The sequence below is a fragment of the Symphodus melops genome (genome assembly GCF_947650265.1).
Source record: "Symphodus melops genome assembly, chromosome: 21".
Classification (NCBI taxonomy): Eukaryota; Metazoa; Chordata; class Actinopteri; order Labriformes; family Labridae; genus Symphodus; species Symphodus melops.
This window is the reverse complement of record NC_136711.1, coordinates 18481021-18504062: the sequence shown is the minus strand read 5'-3', so window position 1 is coordinate 18504062 and position 23042 is coordinate 18481021. Positions and strand designations below refer to the sequence as shown.

The window sequence follows — 23042 nt, the reverse complement described above, 5'->3', positions numbered from 1 at the left end:
TGCTCCACGTGAATGAGACCTGATAGAAATGTAAACTTCTACATGAGTCAGTACTCGCCTGGCAAGACTGTAAAGATGGATCTGCATAGACAGTTTATGTTTGATAGATTTTGTACGATGACATTTCACTGACTTGTCTGTATCCTGAATTGTTGCTTCGCTCGGCTTATCAGTGGAAAATGTGTCCTTATTAAATACAAATATTTCTTAAGCCTGCCTCATTTTTCTTGTGAACTTGAAGGAGAAGAAGGATGTCTTGATAAAGGATGATTTTCTTCTGAGAGGAAGATAGTGTTTCTATATTTACCTATGTCAAACAAGCTTAAATAATCGAAAATGACCACATCTTCAAACTGTACATAATGGATTTGAGTTTTAATGTAATGTGCCTAATTGATGATCTATCGATGTTTAAGGCCTCTTAACTGGCCACTTTTGATAGATGACAGACGGGTCGTTAATAATTTGCAGGAAACCATCACACCATCACAGCAACCACTGCATTTACAGTAAAGACACCTAAAAAACAAAAAAAACAAGTACTAAAATAATAGTAAAAACACAGTAAAATATATATATTTTAAAATGGACTAAAATGTCATTATTATAAATAAAAGATATCCTAGAAATGTGATTAACGTTTTGTAAGCAAGTTTAGATGCTTACAAAAAGTTAATCACATTTCTAGGGTATCTTTAATTTTTTTAAAAACGTGTCCAGTGCTGTGCTTCTGCTGACGTAAATAGAAAAAGATTAAAATATAAGTAGCAATTAAAAGGTTTATAATAGACTTTATAGTGTATTTTTTTTACATGTAATAAATCGTGTGTATTAACTTTATTTAGTCTAACAGCATTCAAGGGGATTATTAAAACGGAAGTCAAAGAGAACTGAATTGAAGAGTGTCCGCTTCGTGTTGTTGCAGTCTGCCTGATGGCCGCTGGGGGGCAGCAGCGCTGAAACACTCCGGGGCTCAACCTCAAGAAGAAGAACCACTTCCAGTTCAATTCTAAATAAACAACAGACATGGACGCCACAGAGGAAATAAAACGTCTGGAATATTTATCCCTGGTGTCTAAGGTGTGCACGGAGCTGGAGAATCACCTGGGAATAAGCGAGAAAGATTTGGGTAACGTGACGCTTCGTGTCAGCCGAAACTTCTCGAGAAACTCAGCGAGATGAAACTAACTGTAACATCAACATGTGCTAAACTGTCTGTGTTTCAGCTGAATTTGTTATTTGTCTCGCCGAAAAACACCCGACGTTTGAAGAATTTAAAGCAGTCCTGTCTAAAAATGGAGCAGACTTCACAGTAAGTGTTTACATCCAATTCTTCATGTTTGTTGATTTAGTATTTTCCCCTCTAACACAGTGTGTGTGTGTGTGTGTGTGTGTGTGTGTGTGTGTGTGTTTTCTCAGGATACACTCACTGCTAATTTACTCAGACTTATTCAAACCATGCGGCCCCAACCGTCCACAAGTAAAGGTACAGAGACCCTCACCTTGACCCCCTCCCCCCCATGTGACGTCATTACATCCTGTGTCCTGCTGTGAAAATCATCCTCTCTGTGTTTTGATTGACAGCTCATCAGTCGGAGGTCAAATCAAACGGTGAGCGGGACAGGCTGAAAGAGAAATATCCTGCCTTATGTAAACCAGACGATCCTGTGTGGATGGTGAGGCTCATTCGATGACTCGTATCAAATCTTTGGGTTGTAGAGAAATAACATTTGTGAACTTTCTCCTTTTAATATAAAACTTTCTCCATCAGATTCCACCACGCCAGCCGGATAAAGAAGACGAGCGTGTCGCAGCAGCAGCCATGAAAGAGCTGGAGATGCTGATGCCTAACTTCAGTGGAACAAGCAGTGATAGCAGGTGATTTAAAGAAGTGGTGACCTGCCTTTAGGAAGTGCACACGAATCCAGCATGTCATTTAGTTTTTACAATGCTTCACATCTGCGAGCAGTTATATCACGCACCCCATGTATGGAGGCTGTAGGTTCAAATCCCTCCTCCGCCTTTTCCTGCATGCCATCCTCCACTCTCTCGCTGTCCTATCTTAACCTCTACATACTGGCAACACAAATGTGACTTCTCTTTCTCCGCAGCTCAGCGAAGCCTTCGCACGGTGACAGAGGCAGAGACACGGACGGGCAGAGTGCACTGAAGAGAAGCTGCCCCACATCCAGAGATCGCGAGGAAGAATCAAACTCTAAACAAAGACGGAAACGCCCGTCTCGCTGGAGTGACCATCCTCCGAGCCCAAGCACACTTAACAACAACGACAACAAGGAGGACAAAGACTCGGACAGATGGCGTGATAGACTCGTGGATCGACCTCCTCCAGAGGAGCCGGTTGTCGGCGACATCTATAACGGCAAAATCAGCAGTATTATGCAGTTTGGCTGTTTTGTGCAGCTCGACGGTCTACGGTAAGTACGCTTAAATAAATCTTTACTTCCTGTACAACGGAGTATTTTTTATTGTTAAGGAATTCATTCTGGCCTGTATTTGTAATTTTTCTCCATGTCATTATATATATTTTTATTTAATATTTTATTATTTTTATTTTGTTCTAATATTTGTAATATTTCTACATATTATATATATTTATTGTAATATTTTTTATTTTTTTATTTTATTATAATATTTTTATATTTCTATACAATCGTCATATTATATACAATTACAAGCTTGTACTAAAGTGTTTCAAGATTTCTATTTGTCACACACTCGTACAGATGTGTCACACACTCGTACAGATGTGTCACACATTCGTACAGATGTGTCACACACTGATACAGATGTGTCACACACTGATACAGATGTGTCACACACTCGTACAGATGTGTCACACACTGATACAGATGTGTCACACACTCGTACAGATGTGTCACACATTCGTACAGATGTGTCACACACTGATACAGATGTGTCACACACTGATACAGATGTGTCACACACTCGTACAGATGTGTCACACACTGATACAGATGTGTCACACACTCGTACAGATGTGTCACACACTGATACAGATGTGTCACACACTCGTACAGATGTGTCACACACTCGTACAGATGTGTCACACACTCGTACAGATTTTTATGTTTCCATCTTGATCATTAAGCTGCAGTTTGTTTGTTTTTTACTCACACTGTCTCTAGGAAACGCTGGGAGGGCCTGGTGCACATCTCCGAGCTACGCAAAGAAGGACGGATAGCAAATGTGGCAGACGTGGTCACCAGAAGTCAAAAAGTCAAAGTCAAAGTGCTCTCGTTTACGGGAACCAAAGCCAGCCTGAGCATGAAGGTGAGTCACGTTTAAAGTGAGAGTGGGAGAGGATCTCGTCTGTGCACATGAGAACCTGCACACATCTCTCAGTGTGATGCACAACCAAGTCCAAAAGATTTCAGAATCAGGTTTTTTTGTGCCAAGTACATGTGGATATGCAAGGATATGTGTCTGTGCGTTTGTTCCTCACTCATCTCTTTCATCAGGATGTGGACCAAGAGACAGGCGAGGACTTGAACCCAAACCGGAGAAGAAACCTGGACCCTGTACCTGGAGAGGAGGCCATGAGGAACCCGGACCGCCCCGTTGAAGCCAACATCGTGGAGTTAGAGGAAAACACAACCGAACGCAAACGTCTCACCAAGATCACTGACCTCGAGAAATGGGAAATAAAACAGGTATTGATCCTGAGAGGTTTTTAAATCTCTACTGTCGATTTTGATGATTCCATTAAAGCTGCGTTTCCTTCGTTCAGATGATCGCAGCCAACGTGCTTCCGAAAGAAGAGTTCCCAGAATTTGACGAGGCGACGGGAATCCTTCCAAAGATAGAAGATGAAGAAGGTCGAAGGCTTTTCCTTTCACTCGTCTGCAAAGCGACGCTTCAACGTAACATTCACTCTTTTCAAACTTTTCCTTCCACAGACGAAGACGTGGATATTGATCTGGTCGAAGAGGAGCCACCGTTTCTGAGAGGACAGACTAAATGGAGCACCACCATGAGTCCAGTCAAAATAGTCAAGGTGCAGTGTGTCGATCTGAGATCAGAAAATACTGAACTGTTTGTGACTTTTAGACCAAAAATGAGATTTTAAACGTTCAATTTTCTGACTCAATCTTTCTATGGTGTTTTCACACATGCACAAAAATCCTAAAATTTTTCCTGAAACTTTCACGCTCCTCCCTTCGACTTTAACTTTTCCTGCCTAGAGATTTAGAGAAACGTCCCGAAGGACAAGGTTTGACTCTGCAGTGCAGCTCGGTGAAGTTTTCACTTTGAATCGTGGAAACTTCTCAAATTGTCTTCCATCTTGGATGAAGCACACCTGATACCTGGAGTGTATGTTTGTACTGTAAATACTGATGTTTTTCTCATCATCATCATCACACCAACCTGCTGTTTCCATGCTGTCTGTTAGAATCCAGATGGCTCCCTCTCCCAGGCGGCCATGATGCAGAGTGCTTTATCTAAGGAGAGGAGAGAGCTCAAGCAGGCGGCCCGCGCAGCAGAGATGGACGCGATCCCGACCGGTCTCCACAAGAACTGGATCGACCCCATGCCTGATTGTAAGGACTTGATATACACAGTTTCTAATGATGAGTCAAACAGCGAGCAGTGGAACTGCTTCAGATACAAGTGACTGTACCCGAGCTAAAAAGCCTCTGCATGTTTCTAATAAGCTGCTCAAACTAGGATCCATGTTGGAGATGCTTTTGAAACATGGAGAGAGGTTAGAACGCAGAAAGCTTTACAGACCCATGCAGAGCTGGCTAAACACTGAAGCTACAGTGTCCACCACATGCAGAGCTGGCTAAACACTGAAGCTACAGTGTCCACCACATGCAGAGCTGGCTAAACACTGCAGCTACAGTGTCCACCACATGCAGAGCTGGCTAAACACTGCAGCTACAGTGTCCACCACATGCAGAGCTGGCTAAACACTGAAGCTACAGTGTCCACCACATGCAGAGCTGGCTAAACACTGCAGCTACAGTGTCCACCACATGCAGAGCTGGCTAAACACTGAAGCTACAGTGTCCACCACATGGTGACCTGTGTGAGCTCTATATCATGTTTAGAATATAGAGTGCAGTACCCGTTTGAAACACTAGGGGTCAGAGTTACGTATTGGGCCTTTAAGCATGGTCAATAAAATAAATTCTACAAACATGCCTCCCACACGGAAACTAAGTCAAATTGAATATATCTTGAGTTCATGAGATTTGAAATGGAGGAAATAGCACAGAACCATCCGCCCCACGCCAGGCCTGTTACACAGTAACTACGTTCTGCTGGCGAGCCTGGAGATGGTTATCTCGGCTCACTATGAGTTTACACTGGCACACACACACACTTATAATGACATGATCCTCTGTGACTCATTCTTCCTTGGCCTTGAGGGATGTCAGAGGCTGAAACAAGTTCCTTCCTCCCTGGTTCCTACCTCGGGACTAAATCAAATACAAAAAAGAGCTCGTTGTGAAACGAACTATCGGTTCATCTCGCTTCCATTTAACAGCCCATCGCTGGAGGTTGAGTGCGGAGTTGACTTGTGGGACTTGTTGTTCCTTTTTTTTCCTGTTCAGATGAAGGAAGGCAGATCGCCGCCAACATGAGAGGCATCGGTGCCATGCCTCCGGATCTCCCGGCGTGGAAGAGATACGCCTTCGGAGGAAACCAAGTGTCGTACGGCAAGAAGACGGAAATGTCCATCCTGCAGCAGAGAGAGAGTCTGCCCATTTTCAAGCTGAAGGAGCAGCTCGTTCAGGTACACGCAGGGGAGAACGTACCGCATTTTGTTCTATAATCAACCAGTTACTTTTGGTGCTCTAACGACGGCGAGTGAAATCAGGAGGGTGAAAGGCCGAAAATGTTTCTGTTCCTTAGTCTGTGTCGTCTCCCTCTTTGTCCCGACAGGCAGTCCACGACAATCAGATCCTCATCGTGGTCGGAGAGACGGGCTCCGGTAAGACCACGCAGATCACTCAGTACCTGGCAGAGGCGGGTTACACCGCCAGGGGGAAGATCGGCTGTACGCAACCTCGCCGTGTGGCCGCCATGTCGGTCGCCAAGAGAGTCTCCGAGGAGTACGGCTGTCGTCTGGGCCAAGAGGTGAGTGTTGCTCTTCCCTTCCCTTTCATTTTTTAAATGCATTTCTGTAACATGTTGTTAAAATCTTTCTAGGTGGGCTACACGATCCGGTTTGAGGACTGCACCTGCACGGAGACGGTGATCAAGTACATGACCCACGGCATGCTGCAGCGGGAGTGTCTGATCGACCCCGACATGAGCCAGTACTCCCTCATCATGTTGGACGAAGCCCACGAGAGGACCATCCACACCGACGTCCTCTTCGGCCTGCTCAAGAAGGTCTTTGACGAGCTGCACGCTTGAATCGCCGTTCGAGCTCTTAACTTAACGTCTCAGCGATAACTCCGTCTCGTCTCTTTTTTCAGACGATAAAAAAACGCACGGACTTGAAGCTGATCGTGTCCTCGGCTACTCTGGACGCCGTGAAGTTCTCGCAGTATTTCTTCGAAGCGCCCATCTTCACCATCCCTGGGAGAACTTTTCCTGTGGAGGTTCTCTACACCAAAGAACCGGAGACGGACTACCTGGATGCCGGTCTCATCACGGTCATGCAGATCCATCTGACAGAGCCTCCAGGTACGGTTTTTTTAAAGTCATAAACACCAGTGGACTCAAACATTAGTCTCCGTCTCAACATCAATCCCACCTCTCTGTCCAGGGGACATCCTGGTGTTTCTGACGGGTCAGGAGGAGATCGACACGGCCTGTGAGATCCTCTACGATAGGATGAAGTCTCTGGGGCCCGATGTCCCTGAACTCATCATCCTGCCTGTTTACTCTGCTCTGCCCAGTGAGATGCAGACCAGGATCTTTGACCCTGCTCCACCAGGCAGCAGAAAGGTAAAGAAAAGAAAAAGCACCGAAGCTCCTCTGTTAGAAATTCAAACATGTTGAACAGTTACACGTGTGAAAACGTCTTTTTGTGTGTCGTGTTCAACGCCAGGTCATCATCGCCACGAACATCGCCGAGACGTCCCTGACCATCGATGGGATCTACTACGTGGTCGACCCTGGCTTCGTCAAACAGATCGTCTACAACTCCAAGACGGGGATCGATCAGCTGGTGGTGACGCCCATCTCACAGGTCGACTTTTTCTTTCAAATGAATTTGTTTTTTATTTTTATTTTCTGACCAGTGAATCAGGATTACAGATAAACCTGGAGAAGTAAACCCTGCTGTGTGGATTTTTAGACTTATTTTAAAAACAAGAAACAGATGAGCTCACAACACGACAAATTCAACACCAGCTTACTTCAGGGGTTTGAACCTTACACGCCAGCCATCCCTTCTCTCCAATGTGCATCCGCCCTGGAGGATGTTGGTATTTGAAGGGTTTAAGTTGCAGGTTTGACGAGTAGAGAGAGGCGTGTCCCTCCGGTGAGTCGGCATCATTTTGTGCGCCAGCAGCAGACACGCCCACATCTGGATCCATGAGGAGAGATTACTTGGCCGTTTGTTACGTTCTAGAAAAAACTGGTCAGGCGGGAGATGGTTAACGCCGCAGCTTCCCTGTCGTTCAAATAGACTGGGACGCCAATATCACGTAACCGCAGGATTAATATGAATGAAAGATGTGATAACTGCTGAGCTTTGTAACGATACTTCTTAAAAAGAGACTTTTCATTTCTTCTGGATCGTTAAAAAAAACCAAATCATTGGTTTTGTTTTTCAGGCTCAGGCCAAGCAGAGGTCGGGTCGAGCCGGCAGAACGGGTCCAGGAAAGTGTTACAGACTGTACACAGAGAGAGCCTACAGAGACGAGATGCTCACCACCAACGTGCCCGAGATCCAGAGGACCAACTTGTCCAGCACTGTGCTCTCTCTGAAGGTGACCTTCCTCTTTGAACCAGCCGTTCTCCGTCTCCTGTTTTCATGCTTTTGTCTGGGATGAAGAAGAATCAGCACATTATTTCATACATCACTTCTTTCAGGCTCCCAAACTGGCCGATGTGCAACTAACGTTTTTATTTTTCAAAATACCTTAAATGACCTTTGACCTTGGGTGCATGCCATGAGGCCGTCACACTGAGCGTTACTCGTTACTTTGCTGCCTTTAATTTTTTATCTTCTCTCAGGCGTTTTAGTTATTGTCTGTGTTTTGTCTCCTCCACCAGGCGATGGGCATCAACGACCTCCTGGCCTTCGACTTCATGGACGCTCCTCCCATGGAGACTCTGATCACGGCCATGGAGCAGCTCTACACTCTGGGCGCTCTGGATAATGAAGGTCTACTCACACGGCTCGGTAGAAGGGTGAGGAAGACTTTCTCTCACTTCTTTTTTTAGCACTTTGTAGTTTGAGTGAGTCCATGTCGTCATCTTTTACATTCTCATTTTCTGGATCTGTTTTTCCCTTCTAGATGGCTGAGTTTCCTCTGGAGCCCATGCTGTGTAAGATGCTGATCATGTCCGTCCATCTGGGCTGCAGTGAAGAGATGCTCACCATCGTCTCCATGCTGTCTGTGCAGAACATCTTCTACAGACCAAAGGTAAACAGAAGAGGTCTTAACACGACATTAAGCTTCTGTATTGTACACATGAAATAGCTGGCTGGTTGATCAGGAAAAAAAAACAACTTTTCTCCTCAGATATTAGGTGATAAAAAGTCTTCAAAGAACAGCGTGGAAACGTTTTTGGGAGATACTTTCAGATTCGGTACTTGAAAAAAACAAAATGCAATCGTCTTCCGTTTCAGGACAAACAGGCGCTCGCTGATCAGAAAAAGACAAAGTTCTTCCAGCTCGAGGGAGACCACCTCACTCTGCTGGCTGTCTACAACTCGTGGAAGAACAACAAGTTCTCCAACCCCTGGTGCTTCGAGAACTTCATCCAGGCGCGCTCCTTAAAGAGAGCTCAGGACATCCGCAAACAGATGCTGAGCATCATGGACAGGTACGGATGTGTTTGATGACCTGAAGGCTTCTTCATGTCGGAACAATTCAGACTTATACAAAAAAAAAGCTCACGAGTGTTTAAAAGTGTACGTCAGAATTAAAGTAAATACTCGCACAGTATTTTACATCAGTCACTTTAAATCCTAACTTGATGCTTTGAGAGGAAGAAAACGATTGTTAGGGATTTAAACAAAGACGTGCACATCTATTTCTGAACTAATCTCGCTCCTCTGATCATCTTCAGCTGAGCGCTTGAACAACTCTGTACATTCTCTAGGCACAAGTTGGACGTGGTTAGTTGTGGAAAATCCTCGATGCGGGTCCAGAAGGCCATCTGCAGCGGTTTCTTCAGGAACGCTGCCAGGAAGCACCCACAGGATGGATACCGTACCCTGATTGACCAGCAGGTGGTGTACCTCCACCCCTCCAGCACGCTCTTCAACAGGCAGCCAGAATGGTGAGTCCTGTCGACTCGACCGCTGATTACAGCTTCTCAAAGTGCTGCGTTTGCTGCTTTTGATTTCACTTCTGTGGCGTCTCTCGGTTTGCATTATTACCCTTCTTTGTTTTTTGTGTCGTGCTGCTTTTTCTCCTTATTTTTCCAGCCACAAACGGTTTCCACATGAAAAATAAATCTGCCTCTAATCGAGAGGCGCCTTTTATTCGTCATAACTTGCAATAACACCCGGCTAGTAAAATTACTGTGCCTTAAATGGGGATGAGCTTTTATTCTTTTATTTGAAGTTTTGCTCCCTCTGTTGAGGACTGAGCGTTAACACTGATAATGCTCCGGCCCCTTCAGGCTCGTGTACCATGAGTTGGTTCTGACCACCAAAGAGTACATGCGGGAGGTGACCACCATCGACCCTCGCTGGCTGGTGGAGTTCGCACCGGCCTTCTACAGAGTCGGGGACCCGACGCGTCTCAGTCGACAGAAGAGGATGCAGAAGCTGGAGCCTCTGTACAACCGCTACGAGGAACCCAACGCCTGGAGGATCTCCCGCGCCTTCAGACGCCGCTGATCATCTGCCGTGCCTTTAAACTAACACTAACTTCACGACACACGTGACTGACTGAGGCTGCAGACGGCTGGAAAATAAACAAAGACATTGACTTCTTTTATCTCACTGAACAGTTTTCGCAATATTTAAAACTTCATTTTGCCTTTTTGGATTGACGTCATCAGCTTGTTTTTGGTTTTGGCAGATAAACATTTTGATGTACTTTTTTTTTTTTGCTGCTTGCCATCCGGATATCAGTGTGAACAAAATTTTTAATTTGTCTATGTCAGGACCAAAAGCTGTTTGGGTAAAAGAAATATTTTAACAAATGTGCTTTTGTGCTTTTTATCTGTACAGTCGATTAATATCTCAACTGTCATCGTCGAATATTCTTAGTTAAGGGTACATTTATACAATAGGCACACGGCGGGGTTGTCGTTTTCTGAAGGTGACACAAACCACAACCCCTCCTGTCTCCTTTCAAGATCACTTATTACGCAAAATCCATTTACCCATGTTTCTCTAACGTTAGCATGTGACTGTAGTCTGTCAACAAACCCCCCCATGATGAAAAAAGTTTTCAGAAAATGTGTGCTCAAACAGGCTGTTTGGAGATGTTCCCTTCATGACATCACAAAGGGCAGTAGCCCCTCCCCCAGGTGGGTGACACTCCCACAGCTAGGTGTTTGTTCTGCCCTCTGAGTCTGCCTTCTCACCGTAAACAATAGGACATGGAGCGAGAAAGCACAGAGTACACCCGAGGCCCTTCCAGAGAGGGGGCGTGGTCAGACACAGCTCATTTACATATTTAAAGCTACAGACACAGAAACAGCCTGTTCTGAGCAGGGCTGAAATAGAGGGGTTTATAGACATGATCAAATACAGGATCAGAGTGGATTTACAACAACACACTTCACACACATGTTTTGAGGAGCTCTGAGGTTTATTTACACTGGTTGCAAAGTAGGAGAGTGTTTGACCTTTAAAGGTGCTAATTTAAGCTTTGTGTCATATGTTAAAAAAAAAAAAAAGGTACAAATGATTTTATGCCAAGCAGCTGCGAGCAGAAAATTCATGTTAATCATATGGATGTGAGAGAGGTGACTTTCCTTTAAGTCACAAACAGCCGACGCGGTTAAGTAATGTGATCATTAGGATCCGTGTTTGGTTAACCATCAATTTCCTCGAAGGGACAAGTCCCACATGTGACTCACAAGAAAAGAAGTACTCCGGTTTGAGTATTATTATGGGTATTTATTAAGCAATCTCTTCAACCACAATCATGTCTTGGATTGAACCTCAGATGTGAGAGGAATGCAGCTCTTAAAAACAAAAAAGAATCCCTAATGAGATTAATTTAAAACAAAAACACCATAGCCTTATATACAAGTGGAGGGGGTGGGCATGTGCAAGGGTGGGGGGGGGTGTATGATGATGGGTTGGTACAACATGAAGATCTCTGAAGGTGGGGAGAAGAGAGGGCGGATGGGAGGCGGGGGGGGGGGCTGGCTTTTAGTACATGTAGCCTTTGGAGTAGGGCTGGGAGCCCATGTTTTGGGGGGCTTGTTCTGTGGTGTAGGGGACTCCCTCGTCCAAGTGGGACAGGGGCACCGTGTCCTCCTCGTTGACGTAACGCTCGAACTCGGCCTTCAGGCTGGGCCGCTGATTGTCGGGGAAGGCAAGAGAGATGAGGGCCTCGGGCTCGCACACAAACTTGTAAACATAGCGCTCGCCCGCCACCTGCACAGAGAGAGAGAGAGAGAGAGAGAGAGAGAGGAAGGCTTTAGTCAGGAATGTCACACGTTCAGTTTCTTCACTTTATGATTTCACTCTCCAGTTCATGTTTTCGCTCTCTTGGTCTTTACGTGTACCGTTTAATTTTCTCTGAACCTCGCTGCTACCTTAAAAACTTTTGCTCCATTTTTTTTTTCTGCAAGATGTGATAGATTCCTAATGACGCTGTAGACAACAACAGTCGGTATGCATCTCTGCACTGCATTAAAAGAGCCTTTTCCGTACCTTCTGCATGATTCCCTTCTCGTAGTAGTAGCGCAGAGAGCGACTGAGTTTGTCGTAGTTCATGGCCGGACGGTTCTTCTGCATCCCCCACAGTCGGGCGACCTGAGCGGAGAGGACAAAAGGGAGAGGAAATAGCTGTGGTTACATCTCTGGCAGCTTAAATGAATTTCATGTGAAGGTCTTTTGTTATTTACATGCTTCAGTGCATCTGGAGGAGAAAGTCTTCCTCGGGTGACACGTCAACAGGAGAGATTTTTTTTTTTGTGTGTCAGCATTTTTCCCCCCCTGAAGGTTCAGATTCCCAAAATCCTAATTAGACACAGTTGTGCGTGTTTCCACGCCGCGGCCACTAGGGGTCCTCGCTGGAAAAGCCAAAAAGTCCCGTCTGCTCTTTAACAAAACAGAGTAAACATGCCAAGACCAGGGCGAGTCCCCACATGTGGATTCACTTCCTTTTTATGTAACCCATTACCACTTGAATACAACCAGAGTCCCACAGTGTTCGCAGTGAAATAAGAGTCATGGCTGGTTGTCAGAGGCAGGCCATGAAATACACCCCCCCCCCTTCTCCCCCCCAATCCAAAACTGAACTCTCAGCTGACGAGGGACCACTAACTCTGATCGAGAAATTAGTGTTTCACCGCCCCACACGGGCACAAAACGTAAATCAAATCATCTCACAACAGTGGTGGATCTTTTTTTATTGACAAACATGTTAGATGTGGGGGGGGGAGAATCTGTAAAGAATTGGGGGGGTGGGGAGGAGCACGCTGAGATTCATGACTCAGGAGAAGACAGGTTGTATCCCACAGTGGCCATCAAGCCAGCAGCCCTGTTTGATCTCTGAGTGTGCTCTCAGCCTTAATTGCTCTTGTAAAACTCTTACCCCCATCCATTTTTAATGTACAGTAAAAAGATAATGGAAAACACGGTATAGACCCTGGCTGTATTAGGACGTGCCTAAATGGACGCCGTCTGACGCGTCCAATCAAATTTCAGTCTTAAACATCGCAAAAAAAAAAAGTCTCGTCTCGAAAGAAATGTGAGGAGCTGAGCGAGAAAGGGGAGTGTTGGATGATTGTTTGATGGCGTTCTTGTCCTTCATTTATCAATCCAGAGTTGCATGTGTTGAATAATAAATGGGCGACTAATGGACGATGGATAGGAGAACAGACCTGCGAAGAAAGCGGCCAAATCTCACTTCTAAATCACTCTTTTGTTCTACGTAGCGTCTTTAAACCCTGCGCCTGAAACACTCCGGCGCTGCTCCTATCCGATTTCTTTGACCGTCTCGATCCGTATCAACACTTCTCCTCTATCTGTGAACTGTACTGTAATACTGGCTCAAAAATAGTGCGGAAGCGTTTGAAAATAAAGTCTTTGAATCAGACTTTGGAGCATAATATTTGACTACAACCAGAGAAGGCCTCACTAAAGCCTGACTAATTAATTGGCCAGCCGATAATATCGCCAATATCAACACATCAAGTGACTATCAATAGCAGCTTATTTTATTGAGATATGCAGCAATAGTAGCCTACTAGATTTATTCACCCGTCAATTTTTTATTTGATTAATTCCATTGTATAAAACTAGCAGTTTGTTTTACCCAGCAGAGGGCGCTGTGTGAATTACAACAAGCTTCATCACTGTCCAGGATGTCCAGCGGTGATGCTCGTTCCAGATCAAAGATAGAACCAAGAAAGTAATCGGCCAATATATCGGTATTAGTTTTTTAATAAAAAATCCTGAATATCTAAATCTATAACATTTAAAGACCGCAGACTGTTTCTAACCATAAAGAAGGATCGGATTTGTCCTTTAAAATGCAAAATGAGATCAGAGAGCCTGACGGACTTCGGTGTCAAACGTGATAAAAGATGGAAACACAAAATCACCAAAATGTACAATTTGTTCTTGAACATTTCCACTGCAAGTCTCAAAACTATGTCTTCCATTTCTTTTGTTTTACTGGATAATGTGGGTCAAAAGATGTCTTTCCATAAAAGCCTTGCCGATTTTTCCTCTTGTCAAATTCAGCCCCCCCCCCTCTATTTCCTCTCCTAATTTACTGAGTAGTCCTCAGTAAATTCTTGCCAATCCAAGACAATGAGTATGAAGGTTCCAGGTCATGGTAATTCAAAGCTTGATCCAAATGCAGCCACAAGCAGACGATCATAATAACGATATTCTCCTAAATCCTGGACACTTCAGAATCACAACCACATTTTCAAATGTTTCATCGTGATATCTGAGGCTCCACCCAAACAAGCGCAGTACTAGTTCAAGTGAGATTTAAAATGTGGGATAGTAAACCTGTCTGTAAGACGACATCTTAACTCCCACTCATGTTTATATCGTCCCAAAAAAGGAAGTTAATCAGCCTCTTTTTGACTCGAGGAAAGATGAAAGTTCAGTTCTACCTCCTCGGGTTCGATGAGTTTGAACTCCATGCCGCGGCCGGTCCAGGCGATGAAGTGAGCGTTACCCGGGTCGTCCAGAAGGGCCACCAGGAACTGCCAGAGCTGCAGAGAGCCTCGGCGCTGGTAAGGTGTGCCCTCGCGAAAAACGCCGCCACCCTCCTGCTTTACCTCCCCTGGAAGGAGAAGATCAAATCTTTAAATCAGAACGAGCAGTAACGCCATGCAAGACATTTTGATATTTAATACATTTTGGACACAATCATCAGCTTTCAACCATTAAATCAAACTCCTGCTGGTTCTTATATTACATGTGCAAACAAGGAACATGTGACTGAAAGAGCTGGAAGGTCTCCGAAATCAAGTAAGTGCATCGAAGGCTCGTCTTATCTTGATGTTTCATGTTTGCAAACTGACGTCAACCGCTTATTAAAAACACTTAAACTGCAGCATTGTGTTGAGACAGAAATAGGAACATTTTCTGGAAACTTTTTGTACAATTATGGATTTAAAAAAAAAAAGTCCTTAAGATATCTAGATGTAAGAGAATGTGTGCTTCCTGCGATAGAAAAGAAAACAACAAATGATTGCTAATGCTGGGTTAAAGCCACAGGTCGGTAAATGGACACTGATTCGTGTTCTGTTCTGGTTGTTTACCCGTTACTGGATATGTTGTACACAAGTGTGGGAACCTGAGACGCTCAGCTAAGTTACTGCTGTTGTCTCTCGGAGAGCATGCACACTTCACTGGTTCAACCAGTGCTGACACCCTCGGGCTCTCCACTCAATCTCCTTTAGCATCAATCACCAACACCACCGACACCATGGGAAACTACTCTCGCCTTGACAGAGGAGCTCTACCTCGTGTGTGTGTGTGTGTGTGTGTGTGTGTGTGTGTGCGTGCGCGTGGAAACAAAACCCACTAACTAAGCCTGAGAGTGCATAAAGACCTATGTACCTGTTACACAAGCAGCCCTGACGTCAGTACCAGCAGAGAGGTCAGCTATATGGATTGGAAGTAGATGACGTTTACGGCTAGAGTTTCTCTGTCGAAGGACTAACACCTCCACCGGAGGACAGCGGTGTGAAATTGAATTTGTGTGTGAAGGCAGAGGGATTGTGGGTGACTCACCTTCGAACTTCTCTGGAACCACGCGGGAGTCGTTTTCGAACAGATAGCCTATGAGACAAATGGAGAGAAGTGTGTAAATGCACATGAGCTGTATAGTTCTTTTCTAGTCTTCCGAGTTCTCAACGGTCACAGCTACACATTCACACACTGATGGCAGAGGCTGCTGTGGAAAGTCACCATCAGGAATAACTAATCACATTCATGTTGTTCATTTGGAATATGTGCCGAGATCTGAACACACTCCCAGCAAAATACATAATTCTTTCCATACAATTATCAACAGCAAGAATTAAGATGATTAAGTTTAACAAAAAAAAAAAGAAAAGAGGAATATAATGTATACATCTTCACTAAAATCCTTCCGGTCATTTTGAACTGTCCTTATGCTTAGAATAACAGGAGGTTAGAAAATGACTCAAGATGTTGCATAAAACAATGAAAGCGAATGGAAGGTTTGTTTTCCCTTTTTGCAGGGGAAATAGAGCCTTTTTTCCTCTGCAGTTATGTTTATTCAGGGATTCTTTAGGCAGGGGTGAGGCGAGGGCCCCTGCCAATGGAAACATAGACCCACTGCTGCTTAGCCAATAGAAACACAGATACTCCATGCCGGTTAGCCAATGACCACAGGGCTTTGACCAGTCAAATCTCAGGGCAGATGAAGGGCTGGAGGAGAGAAGATTGGGCACATGCAGCGAGAGAAGATGGGAGGATTCGTGTTACCTTCATTGCTGTGCTGGGGGTTTGGGTAGCCCTCATTGTGGTGGTACATAGAGGGACATCCAGGCACATCTGTAACACAAACACAACCAGCTGTACGTCAGAATTTAATACTTTCAACAAGTTTTACTGTGATAAACACAAAGTACAACACGACTGTCCACAAATCCAGTTTTTCAAACAAAAAACAAATAACCTCGAAATGTAACTTGTGAAGCTCCTGTGAGGAGTTTTTGGTCGGCTATGAAACAGGCTAAAACGAATACTGATGAACCAGATCATCTTGACCAGGATTGATTGGTTTTATAGTTGATTTCTAATGTCTTAAACCAATCCGGTGTCAGGGGGAACAAATGGGAATAAGCAACTCAGGAAGATTTCAGGGACAGGTCCAGTAAACGTGCATACTGCTTACGAAGCTGATCTCAGCTCCAGAACGTGGTATATCATATGGATATATTGTGTGATTGTCCCGAAGCATTGCAAGGACAAACTGCATTCATCATATCACTTCTCTCGTCTGTGGCGGTATTTTTAGGCCATGAGACAGCACCTCCAGCAGACCAGAAAAGTGCTACAGTATACAGTGTCTGCACTGCATCTGGGCCCCGCCATCGACTGCCTCGTATCGGTGCATTCACAAAAATAGATTGTATAACCCCGTTCAAAATGCCCGCAAGCAAAATCCTCTGCATGTTGGAACGCCTCTGAAGCACATTTATGTTATAATGACTTCTGCAATCGGAGGGGCGTTGCTAACAGATTTGTGCTCCACATCCTGTGACCGCTCCGTTCACCTTTGTGTTTTTGTATCTTTTTTTTCTTTGGGGATAGAAGACAGGCGTGTCGCAGACTATTGTATATTTGTTTGTCTGCTTTTATTCCGTCTGTGTGAACAAGACGAGCGGGAGCATAAAAAAACCCCAAAAAAGGTGCAGCTCGTTGCCTCTGGCCCCCGGGCTGTGACTCACTCGCAGGGAATGCAGCTGCAGCTCTGCGACTGTGATAAGATGCCATTGGGGAAAAATCAAACCCTCCATTCTGGAGGGCGGCAGCACTCGATCATCCTGTAAATAATACGTCCGCCCGCAATGGCAGCTCTCCCCACCAGGGAGTGATGGGTAGATTAGGTGTGAGAGCAGCCGGGTTAATTGTGCACCGAATGGCACGACCATTTTGTGTCTTTCATGCGATACAATAGCGGTGATTAAGCGATGGAATTCCTTTTTTTGTACATGAAACTAAGAGTTTCATTCTCAGGCTTTAAACTCGACTGCACACTTTGTGACATTTGGCTTTCATTGTTTACCGTGTGCACATGAGAAAACACAGGTGTTGTTTTCTTTACACGCTATTGACCTCCGTGCACCTCTTTGTACGCTCCATTAACTTTGTTCTCAAGGCATGCCAATAAGCTTTAAGAGTTTACAGACAATTATAAAACCATAAATGGGTGGCAACATAAACAGCAACCGTTGACAGCAGTGTTTCTTTTTTGTCCACGTTATTAATATTCTGTTTGCAGGTTGAATTTATTCTGAAGCTCTTTAAACACAAATGATCCAATAAACTTCCCTCACGGTCCCAGTAAAGTCAATAACAAATCAATTAAATACTCATAACTCCTTTTAATTGATGCTCGAGTCAAGTTTCCTGTTCATGCGGATATTTTAATTTTTTTTTTTTAAGACAACCTGGAGTCAAATGACTGATATACAGCAGAGCGTAAGGGCCAGGAAGGGGAGGGGGGGGGGATAAAGGGGACGATTCGATCTCCCACTGTCAGAACACGGGGAAAGAAAACATTAAACAGGAGATACATTATTTTTCTTTTTTTGTCAGAAACAGAACCGGGGTCGATCGCAGCGCACGTTTAAGGAATTTACCCCTCACAAAAGTACGACATAAAAATAGAGAAAAACACAAAACTCCTGCTACTTCAACTTACATACACTTTAAGGTTCAGAGGGTCCGACACATTGTGTTCTTCTCTGATAAGTTGGTAGAACTTAGTAATAGTGTAGTGTGCAGGATTTCAGGATTTAGTCGTCCTACAAACACACTTCATGAGATGCGAACACCTCCTTAAAAAAGCCTTCGATGTACTTTCTTCTCAACTTTTTTTTCTATTATTACAGACAAAAAAAAGTGTTCTTAGACACATTATTTTGTCCATATGCCTGGTCTCCATGATCTTTATTTTCTCACACTGTATATCCTCATGATCTTATTCAGGCCCTCTTCTTTAAACCTTTGCTCAGTGAGTTCTTCTGTCTCACATTTCCTCGGGGACAGAGTCAAACGTGTCTCTCTGCAGTAGTAGAGAAGGGTTTACAAAATAAAGATAAACCCTGCTCTTTTGTGTCTCCTCGGCTTCTGCAGTCGGTCAAACTCGTATCAGAGACGCTCGAGAGGAAACCCCACCAAACACAACTCTCTCCTCGACGCTGCTCTTATCCACAGAAAAAACATCCTTGTGGACTTTTTGGACGTTTCGTTCAGGTTGCACGATCACTGAATACCAAGTGCATAACTAAAAAACATAGACTGAAAAGAATCAGGTTCCACTTCCCTGTTTTTATTGTGCATTTAGTATGTTGGTTTCAGCTCTCGAGGGCATGCACACATAGGAGCGTTCCTATAGCAGCTTTAATGCAGGTGAATGAGGACAAAACGTATGTGCCGTGTTGTGTCTTTTGTATTGTGACAGGCAGAGGAGCTGGTTTTCTGTGCTTGTTTTTAAAGTGCCTGTGCTGGCCACCCCACCCCAAAACCCCCCACCCCCGCCTCCAGTCCCCCCCCTCCCTCACCCTCTCCTCGCCCGGCCAGTGAGAGGTTCGGGTTACTGCGGCCATGCTCATTTTTCCATTATGAGTTCATCTGCCTGCAGAAAAAGGAAGCCGCTGGTGCAACCTGAAACCCTGGAGCACTCCACCAGGGACTCTAGTCTTTCCAGTGCCCTCCATTTTCTCAATGAAATTCCTCTGCGCCTCTCTCTCTCTCTCTCACAGAGAGCAGGGGTGGGAGGGAGGGAGGGAGGAGGAGAGTAGCTGCAGCAAAAAAAAAAAGGGGGAGGGAGGGGGAAAAAAAGCCCTTTTTTCTTTGCTTTGCAGAGTGTAAGGGAGTTGAAAGGAGGAGTTTTGGAGGCACTGAGGGAGTCGAGTAGGAGTGTAGATACAGTGAAGAAGTTTGTTTGCCTTTTGGACATTTTGTTCTTGAGTTCGCTGAGCGCGCTGGCGAGGGTTTGTCTTTAAAAGGACTTTTGTAAAGTAGAGTTCAAAGCCAATCGACCCGAAAAAAAAAAAACATCTTACCATTGTCCATAATCTACTTCCAATTCACACAAAGACCTCGCTCTAATAAATCCTTCAATCTATTATTTTTATTTATTGTATGTTTGTTTATGCTGTTTCTGTGCTTAACTGTTACTTTTACCTGCATTAACACTTATACTTTATTCTTACTGATATTATTTCAGTTCTGCTTTTATTGCACTTTCTGATCTTTATCTGTGAAAGGTGCTTTATAAATAAACATTGCTTACTTACTTAATTAAATCTACGTCACGTAAACAAATGACAGCGAGCTGTATGTTAAACTGTACCTTCATAAAGCAAAGTGTAAGCCGCTGTGTATTGGACCAGAAGGGCCCGACTCTCCCCTCTCATGTGAAGACCCAGATATGTCCCTGACACTCACCGGGTTCATAGGTGTAGTCTGTTGGCTCCTGCTTCACCATCATGTGGGCTGGTGGGAACCTGTGTGGGAGCGGGTGTGAGTGCGGATGTGGATGGGGGTGAGGGTGTTGGTGGGGGTGGGGATGGGGGGGAGGTCCTTGTCCGTGTCCCGCTCCGCTCCTGTGTCCCGGTCCCGCCATGTGAGCCGCCCGCTCATACAGCGGGTCCAGGTACTCCTGCTTGAAGCTCTGCTGCAGGTACGGCATGCAGGGGTCCGAGTGCTGCCGGTGATAACCTCCTCCTCCTCCTCCTCCTCCACCACCTCCTGGTCCTCCGCCTCCACCTGCCCCACTGCCTCCGTGTCCAGCAGGGGCAGATGGCATGCGCTGAAAGGCCTGCCCTGGTGGAGGGAACTGGGGGCACATGGGGTCTCCTGAGGGGCCCTGATACCTGGAACTGAGATGTTAGACACAGCAGCTTATTACACAATCCTCCTGAATCCATTTCTTTATAAACAGCAAACTATTCCTGCTGAATGTGCCATCTGCAATGTGTCTAAGCTCCACATTTGTACTCATGTTACTGGATACTTTCAACTTTGTAATAGATCTTATTGATGGTAAAATAATCTCTCCTTCAGCTTTAGTTGTGGAGGACTTTTACTTGACTGTAAAGGAAGCGATACAATGTGAAAGGCCTCTTCGCAAAAGTTTCTTCTATGATAAAATATTCCATTATCTCTGTGATATAAATACAATAATAATAATAATCTTTGTTTATTGTGTTTTTTTTTTTTAACATATTCCTTGTACAAATAACTTAACTGGTACTGTGAGCGTACAAACAACACATGCAGAGTGAAATCCTTATCACCAGCTACTGCCAGTTCTCGCCCTCTCGAAGCGTACACACACCGCTCGCCGCCTTGGACAGTCACAGAATGTCTTTGCACGAGAGCACAGCTTTCAATCACCTGGGGTTGACGGGGTAACTGTTGCTAGGCAGCGGCTGGGAGGTGGCAGCGGGGTTCATGTAGCCAGCATCGGGCCGTCCGGCCGTGGCGTGTTTAGGGGAGTAATGCTGCTGCATGGGGGACATGGGGGTCCCTGGGCAGGAGCTCTTGGCTCCTCCTGCAGCCCTTTTCTGCTCATAGGCACTGCAACACATACGAGGACATGCATACATGTATGAAGCCTGATGTAACAGCAGCGTCAGCTGGGAAGGGCTGATAGGTTTACAAGTTATTTTCAGTCAATACAACAAACACACTAATGGTCAGAGGTTGAGTGGTCAATAGCATGTGGTCAGTGTTTTAGCTGTGCTGACTGATACACGGCTAACGGCTCAGCGGACAACAGTGACTGTTGTTAAGGGGGGGAAAGTGAAGTACTTTTGTTTCCTCTTTTCAGCCTTTTGGTAAAAAAAAGAAAAAGGATGTCAGTAAATATGCAGAGTGGTAATAAATCCTACTCATGAATCTGTGCTTTAATACAATTTGAACGATGTTCCAAATAAGAGCTAAAATAAAGGAAGCCTGGTTGAGGCATAAATAAGACGAGAACATGACAAGCCTCTTCTTTGCTCTTATCTGGGAACAAAGACCAGAACCTAACCCGGGTCTGTTACCGTTACATGAACCCCCTTTGTAAGTAAAACATATTTCAATACAATAAGACATTCATCATGTAACAAAAACAATTTGAATCTAAACTATCTTTAGTTAAATCCAGGTTTGTGGATTGTTTTTATTTGTCTCTGATTAATGCTGCCTCCTCGTGCAGAGGATGAGCACTGTAATGTGTTTAAAGCGTTATAAAAAAATAACCTTATTATGGTGAGTAGAAGGTTTGATACCTTCGGGGGCTGATTTGGATGTTTTTGAGGTCTTTGAGGAGCTAGGAGTGACTGTATTAGGACATGTCACTACTCCTCCCTCCGAGTTTAGAGGACACTTGTCATTCACATGCACACACTGCTGCTGAGTCATATGTGTGACTCGAAACAGGATCATCATTTAGAATTAATTTGGAGGGTATTTGAGGAAATGTAAGCTCAACATTTTCTTCACTTTTCACTAAAGGTGGCTACGTCAATTTCTCGCATGCTCTGTCTTTACTTCTGGCTTTTTTCATTTTTTTTATTTTAGACAGGACAGACTGGACAGAGTTAGAAATCGTGGAGGGAGAACCTGGTGTACCTGGCATAAAGGCACTGCTCTCCGCCGGGGTAGCTGAAGTTCTGCTTGTGGCTACAGGACTGGCTGGGGTCGGATCCCGGACTCTGCGGTTCCTTCTTGATGGTGACTGGCGGGCTGTGAAATGCCACCGCTGTAAAGACACAGGACGCAGCGATGAGGACTGGCACACAGAGAGCCGCTTTTGTGTATTCGTCGTCTCATTCAGCCCTTCCCCGATACTCCTGTCATTAGGCGGAAAGGGCCAACGCAAATACTTCTGTCTGCACAGGAATCTCTTTTACGTGCCAACCAAAATGCTTAAGTGACTGTCATCTACAAAACACATAGGGCAGCGGACTGACACGTATAAACAGCCACTGACGACAACAAGAGCTGCAAAAGAAACACACACACGCTCACACACGACTGCATTCCAGCAGACCAAAGAGTCCTCGCCCACTTTTCTTCACTCCTCCAGACACAACAGCAGCCAAAACTTCCTCTGTCAAAGCCGAGCTCTGAGGTAAACAAGTCTACGGGCCAGAGAGATGTCTGCACACTGATGAAAGCGAGTGTCACACCTCTGTTGGAACAGCATATACACCCCGTTCTGTTTGGCATTCTTTCCTATTTGTATCCAGATGTTGGCCATAAGTTTTTCTTTTGCCGTTTTCAGATGGGAATCATGAAGAATAGACTCATTTCCATAATCTAAGTTCTGATTTTTTAGCAACATTTTCCAGTTCGATTCGTCCCCAGAGGCACCCGCTTAATCTCCAGCTCCCCAAACTGTCGATCAAGACGCACTGCTGGAGGGGACCTTTGCCTCGACGGCCACAGAAACCACCCAAAGTGGAGCTTCAAACTGTGCCGAGGGCTTGTGTTTATTATGTGAGGGGAG

General features: G+C 44.9%; 2 protein-coding genes across 4 annotated transcripts in view; one reads left to right on the top strand and one right to left on the bottom strand.

Moving 5' to 3' along the window:
- Window positions 1–952: 952 nt before the first annotated feature.
- On the top strand, window positions 953–10329 carry LOC306817480 (ATP-dependent RNA helicase DHX8-like). The gene is made up of 23 exons (XM_079334393.1): window positions 953–1129; window positions 1227–1312; window positions 1420–1486; window positions 1585–1676; window positions 1772–1878; window positions 2112–2435; window positions 3168–3312; window positions 3501–3692; window positions 3770–3857; window positions 3939–4036; window positions 4433–4580; window positions 5601–5782; window positions 5932–6126; window positions 6199–6384; window positions 6471–6681; window positions 6764–6945; window positions 7049–7189; window positions 7779–7934; window positions 8221–8358; window positions 8466–8594; window positions 8801–8997; window positions 9277–9456; window positions 9802–10329. The coding sequence occupies exons 1-23, from the start codon at window positions 1027–1029 to the stop codon at window positions 10019–10021; spliced, it is 3567 nt and encodes a 1188-aa protein (XP_079190519.1). The 5' UTR covers window positions 953–1026; the 3' UTR covers window positions 10022–10329.
- A 910-nt stretch (window positions 10330–11239) lies between these two features.
- Window positions 11240–23042, bottom strand: part of etv4 (ETS variant transcription factor 4) — a 33927-nt gene continuing 22124 nt past the window's right edge. For all 3 annotated transcript variants that reach the window (XM_079334394.1, XM_079334396.1, XM_079334395.1), the window contains exons 5-12: window positions 22163–22292; window positions 20939–21121; window positions 19988–20421; window positions 16292–16360; window positions 15572–15619; window positions 14443–14615; window positions 12020–12121; window positions 11240–11740 (exon numbers count right to left, since the gene is read on the bottom strand). In XM_079334394.1, the coding sequence (XP_079190520.1) occupies window positions 11513–11740; window positions 12020–12121; window positions 14443–14615; window positions 15572–15619; window positions 16292–16360; window positions 19988–20421; window positions 20939–21121; window positions 22163–22292 (1367 nt within the window). In that variant the 3' untranslated portion in view covers window positions 11240–11512. The remainder of the gene's footprint in view (window positions 11741–12019; window positions 12122–14442; window positions 14616–15571; window positions 15620–16291; window positions 16361–19987; window positions 20422–20938; window positions 21122–22162; window positions 22293–23042) is intronic.

Bases quoted from the DNA above. Each gene is read 5' to 3' on its own strand.
- LOC306817480 (XM_079334393.1), top strand. From the start codon at position 1,027: ATGGACGCCACAGAGGAAATAAAACGTCTGGAATATTTATCCCTGGTG. The intron at 1,130-1,226 runs GTAACGTGACGC...TCTGTGTTTCAG, and splicing joins AATAAGCGAGAAAGATTTGG to CTGAATTTGTTATTTGTCTC. The intron at 1,313-1,419 runs GTAAGTGTTTAC...GTGTTTTCTCAG, and splicing joins AAAATGGAGCAGACTTCACA to GATACACTCACTGCTAATTT.